Source organism: Callorhinchus milii, unplaced genomic scaffold, assembly GCF_018977255.1.
Source record: "Callorhinchus milii isolate IMCB2004 unplaced genomic scaffold, IMCB_Cmil_1.0 Scaffold14, whole genome shotgun sequence".
Taxonomy (NCBI): domain Eukaryota; kingdom Metazoa; phylum Chordata; class Chondrichthyes; order Chimaeriformes; family Callorhinchidae; genus Callorhinchus; species Callorhinchus milii.
In genome coordinates this window covers 10,303,149-10,319,205 of record NW_024704755.1, presented here as the reverse complement: position 1 = coordinate 10,319,205, position 16,057 = coordinate 10,303,149, and the positions used below count along the sequence as shown (strand labels likewise).

At 36.4% G+C, this 16,057-nt stretch overlaps 1 protein-coding gene across 18 annotated transcripts in view; it reads left to right on the top strand.

Moving 5' to 3' along the window:
* rpgrip1l (RPGRIP1 like) overlaps positions 1–16,057 on the top strand; it is a 74,205-nt gene that overhangs the window by 7,212 nt on the left and 50,936 nt on the right. For 17 of the 18 annotated variants that reach the window (XM_007889462.2, XM_042340449.1, XM_042340443.1 and 14 more), the window contains exons 3-7: positions 554–698; positions 5,056–5,354; positions 6,715–6,820; positions 12,213–12,356; positions 14,996–15,101. In XM_007889462.2, the coding sequence (XP_007887653.1) occupies positions 554–698; positions 5,056–5,354; positions 6,715–6,820; positions 12,213–12,356; positions 14,996–15,101 (800 nt within the window). Of the gene's footprint in view, positions 1–553; positions 699–3,125; positions 3,183–5,055; positions 5,355–6,714; positions 6,821–12,212; positions 12,357–14,995; positions 15,102–16,057 lie in introns of those variants that run through there. The other variant, XM_042340451.1, reaches the window with a different exon arrangement.

The following is a 16,057-nucleotide window of genomic DNA, read 5'->3' as shown; positions in this document are numbered from 1 at the left end:
CAGAACACAAGGTACTTGTGAGGTATTTTGCTGTTACTCTCACAAATCAAACTCTTCCAAGTATGATATTCTATCCCTACAGCCTGTGAAACATTTTTTTGACATGACAGTACATGCTTAGAACACCCAAATATTGTGTATTGCAGCATTAATGTATTGTTAATGAGTGCTTCAATCTGCAGTATGTCACTGGGTGGCAATTATCCATCATACATCTCTTTCCTGGTAAATACTGTACTAATTGACTGCACAAACCTTTCTTCTTTTTACACTTTCCACTTTCTGTACAATATTAATTGCAATAATGTACAATAAATCATCAGAGCAATACCATATTACAGAGGTCAGGAGAGTGTCAATGATTACACTACTAACAAATGCAAACTGTCATGGAAGTCTTTCAAATGGAACATATTGCTAGTGATTTTGACATATTGAAACCCACTCCTGGTGCTAAATCATCTACCCTTTAATACAAGATCTAATAATACAATGTAATTGTAGTGTGCAACTGATTCTTTCTCTGTCTGTCTGTCCCGGCCTCTAATCACAGAATCATCTGCTGCACAGAATGCCAGAGCGCGCCAGGCAGTGTCTCGCATCAGCCGCGAAGAGCTGGAGGATCGCTTTCTCCGCCTTCACGATGAAAACTTTTTGCTCAAACAGCATGCAAGGAAGCAAGAAGACAAAATTAAAAGGTTCTGCACTTCTATTAATCTCGCTTTATCTCAATGAGTGTGTTTGTCATTCTACCACCAGCTAGCTGAAAAAAGCTTAGAGCTCATCTTGTTTTTTTTAGCCACTTTGTCCATCATATTCTATATTTTCAAAAAGTTAGTTACTTGTCATTTCCAATATATGTTACAGCTTTAAGCTTTAAGAAAGAAAAAATCTTTAAAAGCTGTAACCAATTTTGGTTCATTGTAATATTAAAATATGAGAAGTCCAGTTCTGTTTAATATTTGAAGGAAATTATGCTTCTTGTTATCTACTGGTGTATATTGTTACCATGAGTAATTGTAGAAAGCATCTCTGCTCAGATCCCCATTGAGTAACATTGAGCATAACATGGGAAGAGGAAAGGAGTCTTGCATTAGACTGAAAGGAGATTCAGGTGCCCCGTAGCAAAATGCAATTACAGAGAATCCCATCCTAACTACAAAAATATGGAGTTTGGGAATTTAATGCTTATGTTTAAATTCTGCATCACCCTGAAGTTCATCTTTGCAAATGCTTGTAATCATAGTATCATAGAATCTTACAGCACAGAAGGAGACCATTTTGTCCTTCGTGACTGTGCCCACTCTTTGAAAGAGTCTCAACTCTGCTCTTATCCCATAGCCCTGCGAATAATGTTGGAAATATATTTAGCAGTATGGTTTGTTTGAGGTCACAATTTTGTTTAAATCTTCCTAAAACAACCATGAGCTGAAAAATCAGCAATTATTTTACCTTTAATTTCAAGATACAGTAATTTCATTCAGGTAAGTGTCAGCTTGGCTCAGTTTGATGTCAGTCTCACCTCTAATTCAGCCCTATATTAGAAGTTAAGTTCATAGTCTAGATTAATACATCAGTGCATCACTGGAATACTATATTGTTGAAGGTAATGTCTTTCAGATGAGATGAGGCCCCATCTTTCCAGGTTGGCATTAAAGTTCCCATGACACTATTTGAATTGTCAGTTTACCTGGCCCTGTCAGTGGCGGGTTAACCACATCACAACAGCAGTGAATTTACGGTTTGGAAACAGCTCTACTTGTGGGAGTTCGCGCAGGCACAGCTGTTTCCATGTTGCCGCCAATGTTGTGGATTCCAGCCACAAAGTAAACTGGATGGAATCTATAGTGCCTACAGCGTCAGGGGACTGGGACTGCAGAGCTGCTTATATTTGGTCCAGCTCAGTCGCCTGTTGTAATGTGACCACAACATGAGCAAATAAATCAGGAGGTGACTTTTTGGCTGATATAAACTGTTCTTTTGGACAGATAATAATAATACTAATCCTTGCATTTGATATAGCACTTTTCACATCTTCTAGACATCTCAAAAAAAAAATTTGTGAGCAAAATGCGGCAGCCAATTGCGCACAGCAGTGGCCCACAAACAGTCGTGGATTGAAGCGACTATTTATTATTAGTTTTTTTTCTTGGGGGATTATTATCAGGCGTGTGGAGTAAGGAAACTTGCCCAAGGTTTCACCCTGCCGGGAATCGAACCCGGGTCTCTCGCTTGCAAAGCGAGTGCTCTAAACACTGAGCTACAGCATTCCATGATGATGATGGATGATGGATACAGGATGATGGATATCCTTGTTTGTGGAAGCATCATTTGCATTTACTGGTCTGCTTACTTTGCATTTGGTGCATTTCTTTCATTCCTTATAATTTTTGTTTCTATAATACAGTGATCTGATTCAAGTGATGGCTAGTAGTCATTTCAGGGTTCAGATGAATCAGGTGACAACTGGAATATTCTAGTCATTGGGCTTTAAATTGTGGTAATTCCTTCATTACAATACATATATCTACGTCATGCAGAACTCACTGGAACTCTTGACATAATTCTGCCTTTGGTGCAAAATTCCTGTAAATTGATGTGATGTACAATCTTGTTTGAAATTGCTGCATTTTAGACCCTATCAGTTCAAAAACGAGTGTAAATTTTGGATGATGTGACCTTGGCTTAACTCGACACGATCACTTAAGTCGTCTTGCCTTCAATATCGCGACCGTTTCCCATATAAACTCGGGTTTACAGATCACTACTCTTAACACGTAGCTTGTTGCATTGTAGAAATTCTTGTAAGCATTTACAATGTAAAATTGATCAGATAACTTGTCCTAGAAGATGGCGTCCTGAATCGCAGAAGCCTCCGGCCCTATCCTGTGATTGATGCAGACGCTTGGCGGCGGTTGGGCGAGCATGCTCGGATGCGGTGTCCGCGGTGAGCTGATGCTGGTTGAGCAAGCGAGAGACAAAAGACCCAAGGCTAACTCATCACATGGAATAATTTGTCAGTGGGCCTTTTTCCCTTAGAATGACCAGTTATCCTGAGTTTGCTGTATCTCTGTGAATTTAAGCAACTTTGGAAACTAATGATTGTGTCTGCTGCTGCTGCTTCTGCAGGAGAGGTTGTAATAAGCTTGGCGTGGCAGGATATCTACATTCAGTAAAGAAAAGTGAGTTGATAGCTTGAAAAGAGGCGCTTTCTGATTCTGAATCCTGCTTTGTCCCTTGCATATGCATAGGGTCACCAATATTTAGTACATTTACTGATATTTAGTGAAAAACAAGCAATTTTATTGTCCTGTGTGTAAAATAGAATTGCATTTTTGTCTCTGAATTTATCTTAGGTATGTTGGCAACTGTGGTTAGAAGGATTTGGGGGAGTTTTGTGTGGCTGCTGATTGAATCACTAGACAAGTGCCAAAGCATTGAGTCTCAGTCAAAGAGGGAAGGACAAAAACCTGTCCGCATCAGTCACAAATGCAAAAATACAGATCCTGTTAGTATTGAACATGCCTATGGATGCACTTTTCTCCCAAAAAGGGGAATGCAGAGATACAAGTGGATACAATAAATAGATATGAGACTAAAAACCGTTGGGAAGTACCTTTAGCAAGTCCGAGCTGGTTGATTGAAATGTGTGTTACCAACTTCCTTTTTAATGCAGAATGTCAAACAGTATTATTAGTTTGACAAGGTTGTTGTATGTTTGCGTAACCACTTACAACATATATAATATTTGCTCATGTTGCTTAAAGGGTAAATCTGCTTAACAATGAACTGAGTTGAGCATTCAAACAGTTAAACTGAAAACAAAGTCAAATAAATTCCATCCAATCTGGTGAACTGAAGTTTTCCATTACTGATCCTGAATATCAATTCTTTTAAGCTTCCTGTCTGTATTTATGAAAAATATGTTTCTTAAAAATGAATGAGCTTATTGAACATTGATGATTTTTTATTTTCAAATTTAGTACTAAAATAATCCAACTTGCTTTGCCCTACTCTCTATACAAGTACATTTGTATATCAATTTGCCTTGCATATATCCAGAACCTGCCACATGCGGAAATAGCAATTTGTCGACTTTTAACAAATGAAACAAAGGTACTGTTTTATGCACATGACACCCACTGCAAAAAGCCAGCTTGTTATGAAAGATGTGCGACCAATTTTGGAGGGTCTGTAATTTGTCCTACTCATCAAAGCCACCTTTCCTTTCTTTCAGTGCCAAAATATTTTCCATTCACTGATATGCATGTTTTCCTTTATGCCATATTACATCATCCTCATATGTCCTTTGATAGACTTTTGTTCCCAGTTAGCAGCATACATCAAAACTGCATGGAATCAAAGGTACAGTTGATCATATGCCAACAGTAGATTCTGAGTCCATTTTTTTAAAAAAAGATGAAAACCCTGATGCCTGTCTTGAATTAAAAACAAACTATGTCTGAAAGTCATTATTTGTTCAAATCTAGTTTTGCAATTGTTTCATTTAAGGTTGTAAAGCAAAGCTAAAGATAGAATTGTAATACTTAATAATGCTTTCCATATTGGTTGGGTTTTATTAAAGACCACCTAAGCTTTATAGTACCATATGTTTAAGTGAGGTTGAATAATTTTACATTATTGATGCTGTATGTATTAAAGTACAGCAGGAAAATACAATGTGCAGGTATGAGATGCAAACTGTATGTTCTTCCAACGCCCCCTGCTTAGAACTATTCTTAGCCACTTATGGTGTGCTCCACATATAACTTTCTTTGATTTTTGTTCTTCCCAGAGCATATGGAGTAAGTATGTGTTGCTTGTGAGCTCAGCTAGAATGATAAACCTTAGGAAACTGCTATTTGTCAGTGTTATAAAGCAGATTGCTGTTCTGTGGTTTTGATTAACTTCAAAGCACTCATTGCAGGCAGTAATAGTTATATCAAAATCTGAAATGTATTATTCAGGTTCCGCACTAGAGTCTTTAGCAGTGTGTATGTCCCTTTGCACAAAGTACTTTTGCTGACTTTCCACATTCCTATCCTGTTCTATTAGGATGGCCACCAAGCTCATTAGGCTTGTCACTGACAGAAAAAGGTCTGAGTTGGAGAGTGGCGGCACCAAGCGGGTGGGAAGGGACATTGAGATGGAAGAAATGATTGAGGAACTGCAGGAAAAAGTTTGCGAACTGGAGAAGCAGAATGAGGGGCTGAGGAATCGTCTGGTGGCTTGTAAACAGCAGCTCCAAGTCCAAGGGCGTAGGCAAACCCCATACAACTATGTACAGTCCCGCATAAACACTGGCCTAAGAAAGGTCAATGAGGTTGCTTCCATGCAGGAGAATCTTAAAAGAGGTATTGAAACAGCCAAGTTGGACATGTTTTTCAAACGATATGTTGAATGGAAGGCATTATTGATTAATACTGTTACATTAAATCCGTTCAGCGGGCTCCAGTCTACTCCATGTCTCCATGAGAAGAAGTTAATATTGTTGTAACTACAGTGTCTGAAAGTAAAACCTCATCCTATTTTCACTTCTTATTTGAATGACTTTTTTTTGAGAATTTAATCCTAAATTGACTACACAGAGATTTATACCTTAAACCAAATAAAAAATTTCAACAGTTTAAGGATAATCCAACAGAACATTTTTAAAAATAGAATTGGAGTATGCCTGCTCCACTTTCTTTATTTCACCTAAAATATTGTTCCGATTATCAACTGAGATAGATGAGAACAGATTTCTTCTATAGTGCTGATGAGAGACTGATCACAAAATATTCATACTCTTTATATCTCAGTGCCAATTGCACTTGACCTTTTTACTCACTCAAGAAACCAAAGTAGAAGTTGAGTGTTTCCAGATTAGCAGATGGTAACACGATCAGTTCTATGTGCAACTTTATTCTCAGCATTCTCACACCAGGGAAGTAGTAAGGTCCAAACAGGCACGTTAAAAAAACATGCAAAACGTAATGTGGAAAAAATGTTTTGTTATTATGAGGATCTGATGGCTTGGGTTCACGTGTCAGAAAGCTTTTACTGTTCAATTAAGATAAAATGGGTGATACTTTATTGCAATCTTTCCAATATAAAGTTTGGTGTATTTTTATCTTATAAAATGGGATCTGAAACTTTCATTAACCTGGAAATGATACATATATATAAATTAAAACCTTCAGAAGATAATTGAAGATTAAAGTGTGAAGAACCAGGGACGAATACCCATGTACAGAAAAAGCACTAAGATATTCTACAATTAATGACTATTTTGTTTTAAGAAAGCATCAAAGCCTTCTTAATAACTGACTGTTCAAAAAATAAGGGACTTGAATTATGCTCAGTTAAGATAGGATAGGGTCATTAACTGGAAATTTATTAGGTTTTTTTATGTTTTCCCATTTCAGAAACCCAGTGTTAGCACTAACCTCTCCCAGCTCTTGGAGAATATGGTTAGATACAGAATAAAACTATCTGTAATTTGCACCAATTCTTGAAAGAGCATCTCTCCTGCACAGGTGTGACTGTTTCCATTTCTATTAAATTTGGGGGATAATTTGTACCGTGGGCATAAACTAGGAACAGAGTTGAGACTGCACAATCTCACTTCATATGCAAATCGTACACCTAATGCAGAGACACCACAAAACAAATTCTAATATTTAAGATAACCTAGTTCCCATGTCTTTTTAATCTTTGTTTGCTTTTTGTTAGGGATCAGAGTTCAAGATCCAGAGCCAGCAGCAAAGTATACCCAAACCATACAGCCTAGATATGGACACAGCTTACTTGAAGAAGCCCGAGCTGAAATACGAAATCTGTAAGATTCATTTACTTTCCTGCTTTATTCAACCTGTTAGAATGTGCTTAAAGTTGTATTTTAAAGTGCATACGTATACATGGGAAATTATTCTTGCTCCATTGAATTTGACTCTGGAAGAATAGACCTATAAAGCATTCAGATCAATATGTTAAGAACATATGTAAATAATGAATAAGATTTAAAAAGCAGCTAAACGCATTTTTTAATAAGTGACTTTTGTATAGAATTATTTAAACCCTTTAGCATTTAATTTTCCCAGTTAGACAGTACTTTGCCAATCTTTATTAATATTGAATATAAAACCCTCCAATAACGTAATTTCTGAATATAGTTAAGATTGAAAATCTACCTAATTTTTGATTTGTGATTAATACTGTTCACATTGGACAAAAAAAATCTTTCATCAAAAGTTTTGCTTGATGTAAATGTAAAATAATACAATTTTCTAAGTAATAGATTAGACTGGTGTGATAGTTTATTATCATTCTTAATTTTTAATCTTTTAAGATTAATTGATTCTCTCGCAGCAGAAATTAATGGAGATTCCATTTGAAAGATTGGACAAAGCACTCCACATAGGTTGTGAATAATGAAAGTATTCATTCTTCTACATAAATATTTACATGACAAGTTAAGAGCTCTAAGATGGAAGTTCTGTCTTATTTCCTGTTTGGTTTCTAATTTCCTGATATTGAGATGTTGCTCCTTCCATATTCTGGATTTAATTGAATTAACCTCCACTTTGTCTAATTCCCCCGCTCCCCATTATTCTAGAAATCTGATTCATATTGCATTTTAATCTTTTTCCTCAAATGTAATAACTGTTTTTAATCCAACTAGGAATCTTCTGTATTGCTTTCCCTCCGTCTTCTCTCATGTATTCCCTAGCACCTTTTCCAATGTAATGATGTGTTTTTGAAAGATTGCAGCAATTCCACGTTTTTGTCATTTTGCTGTCTTCTCACCTTACAGACATAATGCACACTTGTTCTTTCTTATCTTCATCACAGTAGAGTTATTCTATTTAATGATTTTAGATTTCTTGGCTTTACCACAGTTATACCACATACCATGTGTTAAAGTTCTCAATTTCCATCTCTGAATATTCTCATTTTGGTTTCCTGCAGAATCTGTGACCTTAAAAAAAACTGAGATATTCTGTTATTAATCTGCATTTCTATCTTATTGCTAGAATTACTAAATTAATATAAAGAACTAAGAACTTGAAATAATAAGAGTAAAAAAAAAACCCCAATAATTTCACCCACAAAATATACGGTCAATTCACTTTATAGTAATCGCTGTGAATTGCTTTGAGACATCCCGAAGATGGAATACGGCGCTGTATCAAATGCAACAATTATTATTATAATTTGGCACTTCTAGTTATCTGAAATCATTCTGCAACCATCAGTATCAAACTGATCGAGTATAGTTCCCAGGGAAATAATTGTGTACTTGTAAGCACGTAAAGCACTATTCACTCCTCAAGCAACTGCAGATTTCAGATGAAGCTCTTTTATTTCCTCTTCTCTTCCCTAAGAATCCCGAAAAATAGTTGGGATAGTTGGGATATTTTATTTTCAATATCTATTTTTAAGATTTGATATTCAAAGATCTCTCGGTTCAAAAGGGTATCCTTAATGCTTATCAAGTTTCACTTTATTGCATAGCAAGCTACCTGAGATTATTATAAAGCACTTAATTGCATTTGTATTGAATTAGAGACATGATCATTTATTTCTCTCACTCCAAAGTTACTGCATTTCAGTTCAATCATTTTTTAAAAAAATTATATCATCAAATGACCAATATGATTTGGAGAATATCCATGGGATCGCATTAGGTCAATTAGTTTACAGTTGGTACTTAATCTGGTGATTTATTAATGCATCATTGTGCAGCATAATGATATAGAAGGATGGTACCAACATTTATCTTGCGGTATTACACGTATGTTAATAAAAGTACGACAATAATGGAATGATAGGTCTATCTGGTGATTAGCTAAGCCAGTCAGACAAGGAAGATCCCTAGGTTTAATCCTCAAAAGTGATGAGTTATCTTAGCTAAGGCAACAATAGAAATTCTACAATTGGCCACAGTATTCAGGCTAAGGAAAGAGAAAATCAACTATGGTATGTTCCCCTGATTGCTACCAAGGAATATCCATCCACTGAAGATGTATACGTGTCAATGTTGTTAAAGGATAGGATCAGGCTTGGCGGTGATGCCCCCCCACCACCCTTTCCTATCCGTTCAATAAATTGCTAGCAGTCAATGTCAAACTTGCACATAAATAATAGTGGCTTGGGTGAGGCAAGGCAGGGTGATGAGTATCCATAGAACCATACCCCAATAGGGGAATGGATAGAAGGGGAAAAGTGAAATGAAGCAGCACATTTATCGTTAATTAAAAAGATTGTGTTGGTGTGTGGATGTTTTTTTCTGCTTTCCAATTGGTTCCTCCTAGGCACATCACTGTCGATATTTACTATGTCATAATATCCTTTGGTTGAGTAGTTAGTTGGTTTATTCGTCTGTGACAATGTTCACATTAACAGGAAACCTACTGAAATGTAATAATCAAAAAATGGTAAATCCTTTTTTTAAAACAAAAGTTATATCTAAATGTATAATAGTGATAGGACCAGTAGTGAGTGTTATCAAAATAAAATCACTCATAACAATTAATTATTATTAATTATTGCTTAGCTATCTTGTGGCACCAGAGCTTTGGGTACTGAGGCAAAATGTTTCCACTTCATTGGGTAGAGATCAGGTGTCTGAATGAAATCAGATTCGTTTTCCTGTATTTGTTTGTTTTTAGAATTTACTTAGTTGTTTAATTTTACATTTTGCAATTATGGAACCTAAACCTGATTCCTGTCACTCCAATTTGAGTACCAAAGCACATTCTGCAGTGTTCAAGAAGCATAAGCAACATCACAGGAAATAATGATAATAATTCTTGTATTTGATATAGCGCCTTATCCTGTCGTTCAGATGACTCAAAGCGCTTCATAGAATATACTGTAAAGTGAATTGACTATATTTTGTGGGCGAAACATTAAATCTGCAAAATATTACTTCACTGAGACGCACAATATAAGATTCAAACAGTGTGTTTTAAGTTTAAATCCTGTGTGATTAATTTAATTAGAATTAATGTCTTTCAGCCATTCTGCCATGGATGGTGTAACTCCATCCTGCACTCCCTCCCCACATTCAGAACTCACCTAAAGACCTATCTTTTCGCCATTTTTTTCACGCAAACCCCCTGCCCCCCAGTGAGCAGTGTGAGGTGCATTGAGACGTCCTTCCAACATGAAAGGCATACATTCATTATAATATGGCTGACAATGGATTTTAAAGTGACAACCCAATATAGTTCAGAGCGTAAATCCACAGTGGTGTAGTTCAAAGCCACAAAGAGCAAGAAGGCCCCAGATTGAATCTCTCCTCAATACTGAATTAGTTGAAGTCAGCTGGGGTAGCAGTATCTCCTATTGACCTCATAGTCCTCAGGCTGAGGAGAGGAACACTCAGCCAGGCTTCCCAGTTGTGATCACTATCCATTGACTTTCTGCTGCAAAAGAACATATGTATTCATTGAACAGGTTATGGTAGCTACCTCATCCCTACCCCACTTCCCTGTCTAGAACTGAGCAGACTGACAATACTTGCTGCCTAGAGTTACACAGAAGGAATGACGATTTACCCAAGTGAAACATCATAGTCCATGGAACAAGGGGCGATAATTACTAATGAAAACTAGAAAATAATTACATGATCTCCTCAAAATACAATTACTTTATTAGCTACATACAGGTTAAGCAGGTGATATTGTGCATCGTAACTATGAATAAGTAGAATTAACTGTACATGTGGAATTGCAGTCAGTTGCGATAGAAACATCCTGTGATGTTACACGACTTGATGTATGCCTTATCCAGACACAACATGATAGCATTGTGTAAAGATGAGAAGAAAAATCTCAGATGCTGAAAATATGAAATAAAAATAGACTATGCTGGAAATGCACAGACTGTCTATCCATCAGCATCTCAAAGACAGAGATAGAGCTGCTGTGGATTTTCAGTTCTGTCTGCTTTTATCATATGTTCAATGTAAAATCCTTGATATAGGATATGTTGCATGTTGTGGAAGCTTATTGTTCAATGGTTAAGTGTTGTTACTAATTAGAACATTAGTTTTGGAAACCATCCAAATATCTCATTAATGTAGAAAAGGCAGTGTGGTTTTCAGCTTTGAAAGCACATGCAATGATCATCAGTTTTATTGGTAGTTTTTAATTGTGGATATGTGGATACCACCTTCATTCATACAGCTCTCTCCACTCTATTGGGTTCAGTATATTCTGGGCTTCAGTTTCTCCGGTGATGTCACACGGGCCAAAATGAAACGTTTTTAGTTCAAGATCAAAAATAGACGTCGAACAGTAGGCATTAATTTTGTCAGTAAAATGTACCAACAGTTCAGTCTCTTTCAGAGCTCCACGTACTTTGCAGCGTTCAACATTTTCGTGCTGCAACATCGACCAAAATTATTTCTGTAAATTTTTAATGCTGAATAATGTAAAATAGAATATGAAAAATGTATGAAGCCATTACTTTGACTCAAGCATTTCCTGGAAAAATTTGAATTGTTATCTGGTTCGTTTTTTTTACTTTGAACCCGAAATATTACTGATGTCATGAAAAGGCTATTATGAGTGTATACATGCAGTTGCTGTGATGCTCAGTATGACCAGTTTTCACAAATAAATCCTTGAAATTGTAAGACCACTGGCTTCAAGTAAAAAGGAAAAGCATCAATATGTATAAAATATTCATACAGTAATTTTTGAAGCAATTGGTACTTAAATGAAATGTTAAATTTACACAGAGATCTTGACTTACTTTTAAGGAAAGCATTTATTTTCAGTACATCAATTATAAACTATTTTTATAATATGTATAAAACCTTTAATGTGTCTGTTGGAATGCATATTTAATAAATTCTTAAAGATATAGAACAAATTCGAATTTGGCAAAGAACGGGCTTCTAACTGGAAGTTGTGCCAAATTTATTTTAATACTCATTAGAAAAAAAGTTTTCTTTAGCATGAGAACTATCGCTTGAAAGACAAATTCAAATGAGACTGATAACTCTGCGTTCTTTTATGTAGACAGAAGTTGAGACAAGGTGTTGATTTCCATACCGAGTGGTTAAAGTAAAAACTGAACTTATGAATGACACATTAGACAACTTAAATATGTTTTGATGAAACTGACAGCTGTCTTCACAATATTCACATTACAGGCAAAGTATTGATCAGCATCGGCTAACTGAAACATTCATTAATGCTCTCTCATGTGATCTTTAGGGAAAATGTGATTGAGTCCTACAAGACACAGATGGAAGAGATGGAACAATCTGCAGAGATACTCAGAGAGCAGATAAAAAAGAAAGAGCAAGGATATGAGGAGTCTCTTCTTCAGCTCAGAGAGCATCAAGCAACAGGACAGAGGTAAAATGAAAGTGCTGTCATTCCTTCTTTAGGGGACCAAATATGATCTAAGGTAAATAACAAGAATTTATGACTACAGTTCTTTTCACATCAGGAGGATATTTCAGAATTCCTCACACAGCTAATTGGGAGCCCAAGTAGTAGAGCAGGGCGACCAAAAGCTTAGACGAAAAGATAAGTCTTAAGATGGCTTTAATGTAACGGAGGAAAGGCAGAGACGTGTTTAGTCTAATATAAGCATCATCTCTGTTGGTCATGGTAGTTGCAGAGACATCGATAGCCCACCATTCCATCTTTTGATCTGGTGGAGGAAGGGTGGATGTTGAATGATGGCCAGGACACTGGACTTGCTTTTTAAAAGCAGCTTGATGTTGTCATGGAATGATGGTAGCGTAGACAATCAGAGGGATGAGATCAGATGGGTCAAAGAGCCTTCTTCATCCAAATTATTCTTTTGATTTTGTGGGTATCCATGATGGGGGAAGGGGAATCATTCAGTTTCACATCCAGCACCAAGTGAAGTGTAATGAACATTATTTAGCAGGTATAAGATTGATAATGGGCTTAATTTTGCAGATCTTAAGAAACCTGAAAGAAAATTCCTACTCCTAATACATCTTTAGGGCTAAAATTACTGTAATAAATATATCCCTGAGACTGGAGTAACCTTGTTTCTTGAATGTTGCTTGTTTCAGAATTTTCTAAGGTGACTTGAAAATTTGCAAAGTTGCCCCTCCCAAGAATAATGCTGAACCTCCTGACAGTTTAAGAGTTAATCTGGTTTGGGTATTGCCATAAAAACTGAACCATATCGGGACATCAGAGAGAAGCAGATCATAGATTTGCTGTTTGCAATGGATTACTGAAGTGCTGACTCCCAAGGAATGTACTCAGTTGTTTTATTTGTGATAACTTTTAAAGTGTGACATTGATGCCAAATATCTTTTACAGTACCAGCAAGTCTAATTTAAACTTGTTGTTTTGTACTTATTTGACCACTTTGGTTTGGCTTTCTCATAAAAACTGGTGGGGATCCAAAGCTCCAAAATGCTTTGAAGCATAAGTCAAAATGTTGCTTGCCTTTATTAAAGTCATGTTTTTTCCGTTGTTGCGGTCCAACTTCGAGCACAGAACTGTGATTTGTGCATATGCTCTGCATAATACATCATTAGTTAAAGACTATATTTTATAACTGTAAAGTAAGCAGCTTGTACGTCTACTACATTCTGGACTCATCTGTTAATGTCTAATTGTATGATTCTACGCTTTCCGTAATCAAGACTGTGCAAATATAGTACTAACAAGTTATGGTTTTGAGAATATGATTAACCCAGCGGTCGTGCAGTAATTGTTCTCACTGCTCTCCGTTCTAAGTATAGTAGATTCAATTCATATGTTCCCTGTGTAGTGTCTCTCGTGGCTTACCATAGAGAAAGTGCTTTGTAGCTTCTTTTCATAGTACGTCCAGTGGCAGCGTGAAATCATTACTCATGTAATAACTTCAGACTGATTTTGATTGTAAACCAATCTTGCTTAGAACAAGTAATGTCAGATAGTGCTTGTGCAGTGGCATATTTTTCTCTGTGACATTTTACACACAAAGATGAACTAAAATGTCACCTTATTGGGAATATAGATGTGCTGAATAAAAAAAAACACACAAATTCTTCAGGAATTGTTAAATTCTTGAAAATGGTCTCCGTAAGACCAGCTGCTTTTTTAAAAAAAAACATTTCATTGAGTACAATTAATAATAAGGGCACTCAAATCTAAATGGATACAATGTGTGTATTTACAATATATGCTATATACAGTATAATATAACATTATTCCTGTACATTAAATGAGTACCAAGTAGTTGCAGTTCAACACTGGCACCAGGGTACTTGCTGGAAGTTTGCTAATAAGAATTCAATATGAGACTAATTTAATAAAATGCATGCAAATTTAACTGTGGAACACAGGAATTCTGATTTGAAGTGCGGTGTGTCACAATGGAGTCAGACAGTTTTCTCTGCAAACTTTTTGGTAAATAAATGTTGGGATACCCAACCCAATTGCGCTGACTGGCAATCATAAGCGAACCCAAGTGGTTCTGCTATTTTGCTGTAAGGTTCCTCTCTGGAATTGTAGATGCTGTGACGAGTCAATTCAGATACCTAGAGCTTGTCTCTTTGACAGACTCTCTAAGTGGAGTTTGAAGGCCACGAATCTACGAATCCTGGTAGTAGAGTGTGATGGAGCTATGGTAGAATACTAGTTCTCTGTACTAACTGTGAACGAGCTTGTGGCGTAGATGGAAACTGTGCGGCTAATGGATCACCATACAAAATACAAACCGGCCACAGTACTAACCAGGGTTATGAACACTCTTATCAGGATGCATGCATTAGCATAATATTTTCCTGTTATTGTATTAGGTATTTTATATTCAGTTCAACTAATGCAGACAGTGGAATTATTCTTTTTAACCATTTTAGGGAAATATTACCTCTTTAACAAAGCAAATATATTGGGTAAATAGTATTAGCAGCAAACTTGTGGCCAAAGAGGGCATGAGCAGGTGATAACAGCAGGTCTTGGTTCAGTATGTTTGTGAAATTGTGCATTATATACATTTTATTTTCTTTAAACTACAGAATAGCAATCCGAGACAATGTGGAGATGATAAGGCTACAGAAACAGTTTGCAGAGAAAGCAACTGCATTTACTGTCATGGAGGGAAAGCTTTTGCAAATTCAAGAGGTGAGAGTTCAAGGACTAGAAGCAGTAATTGTTTCCTAGCATACATGCAAATTTAACTGTGGAACACAGGAATTCTGATTTGAAGTGTGGTGTGCCACAATGGAGTCCGCCAGTTTTCTGCAAGCTTTTTGGTGAATAAATGTTGGGATACACATCCCAATTGTGCTGACTGGCAATCATTATAATGAACCCAAGTGGTTCTGCTATGTTGCTGTAAGGTTCCTCTCTGGAACTGCAGATGCTATGACCAATCTAATTCAGATATCCTAGAGCTTGTCTCTTTGACAGGCTCTCTAAGTGTAGTTTGAAGTCTACAAAATGAGCAACGGTACCATCTAATAATAATAATAATAATAATAATCCTTGCATTTGATATAGCGCTTTTCACGTCAGGAGGATGTCCCAAAGCGCTTCACAGAACACACTGTAAAGTGAATTGACTGTATATTTGTGGGCGAACGCGGCAGCCAATTGCGCACAGCAATGTCCCACAAACAGTCATGGATTGAAAATGACCAATTTATTATTGTTTTTGGTTTTGGAGGGATTATTATTAGGCGTGTGGAGTAAGGAAACTTGCCCAAGGTTTCGCCCTGCCTGGAATTGAACTCAGGTCTCTAGCTTGCAAAGCGAGTGCTTAACCACTGAGCTACAGGACTCCACAAATAGGTTGAAGTACACCTGTAACAGTACCTCTGATTTACCAATGCAAATCTACAGCAGGCAGCAGTAACTCAAGGGAATTTAAACACTTTTATTAAAACAAATTGTGATTATTTCCATAGGATTTTTCAATAAACAATAAAAAAAGTTGGGATTCAGTTTTTTTCACTTGTGTACCATTGGTTAGACTCAGACCTTCAATAAGTGATGGCTTTTGATTTAAGTATCGAATGCAAATAAAATTATGCAAAAACAGGATTCCACTAAAGACTTATTATAAGCTTATTGATATC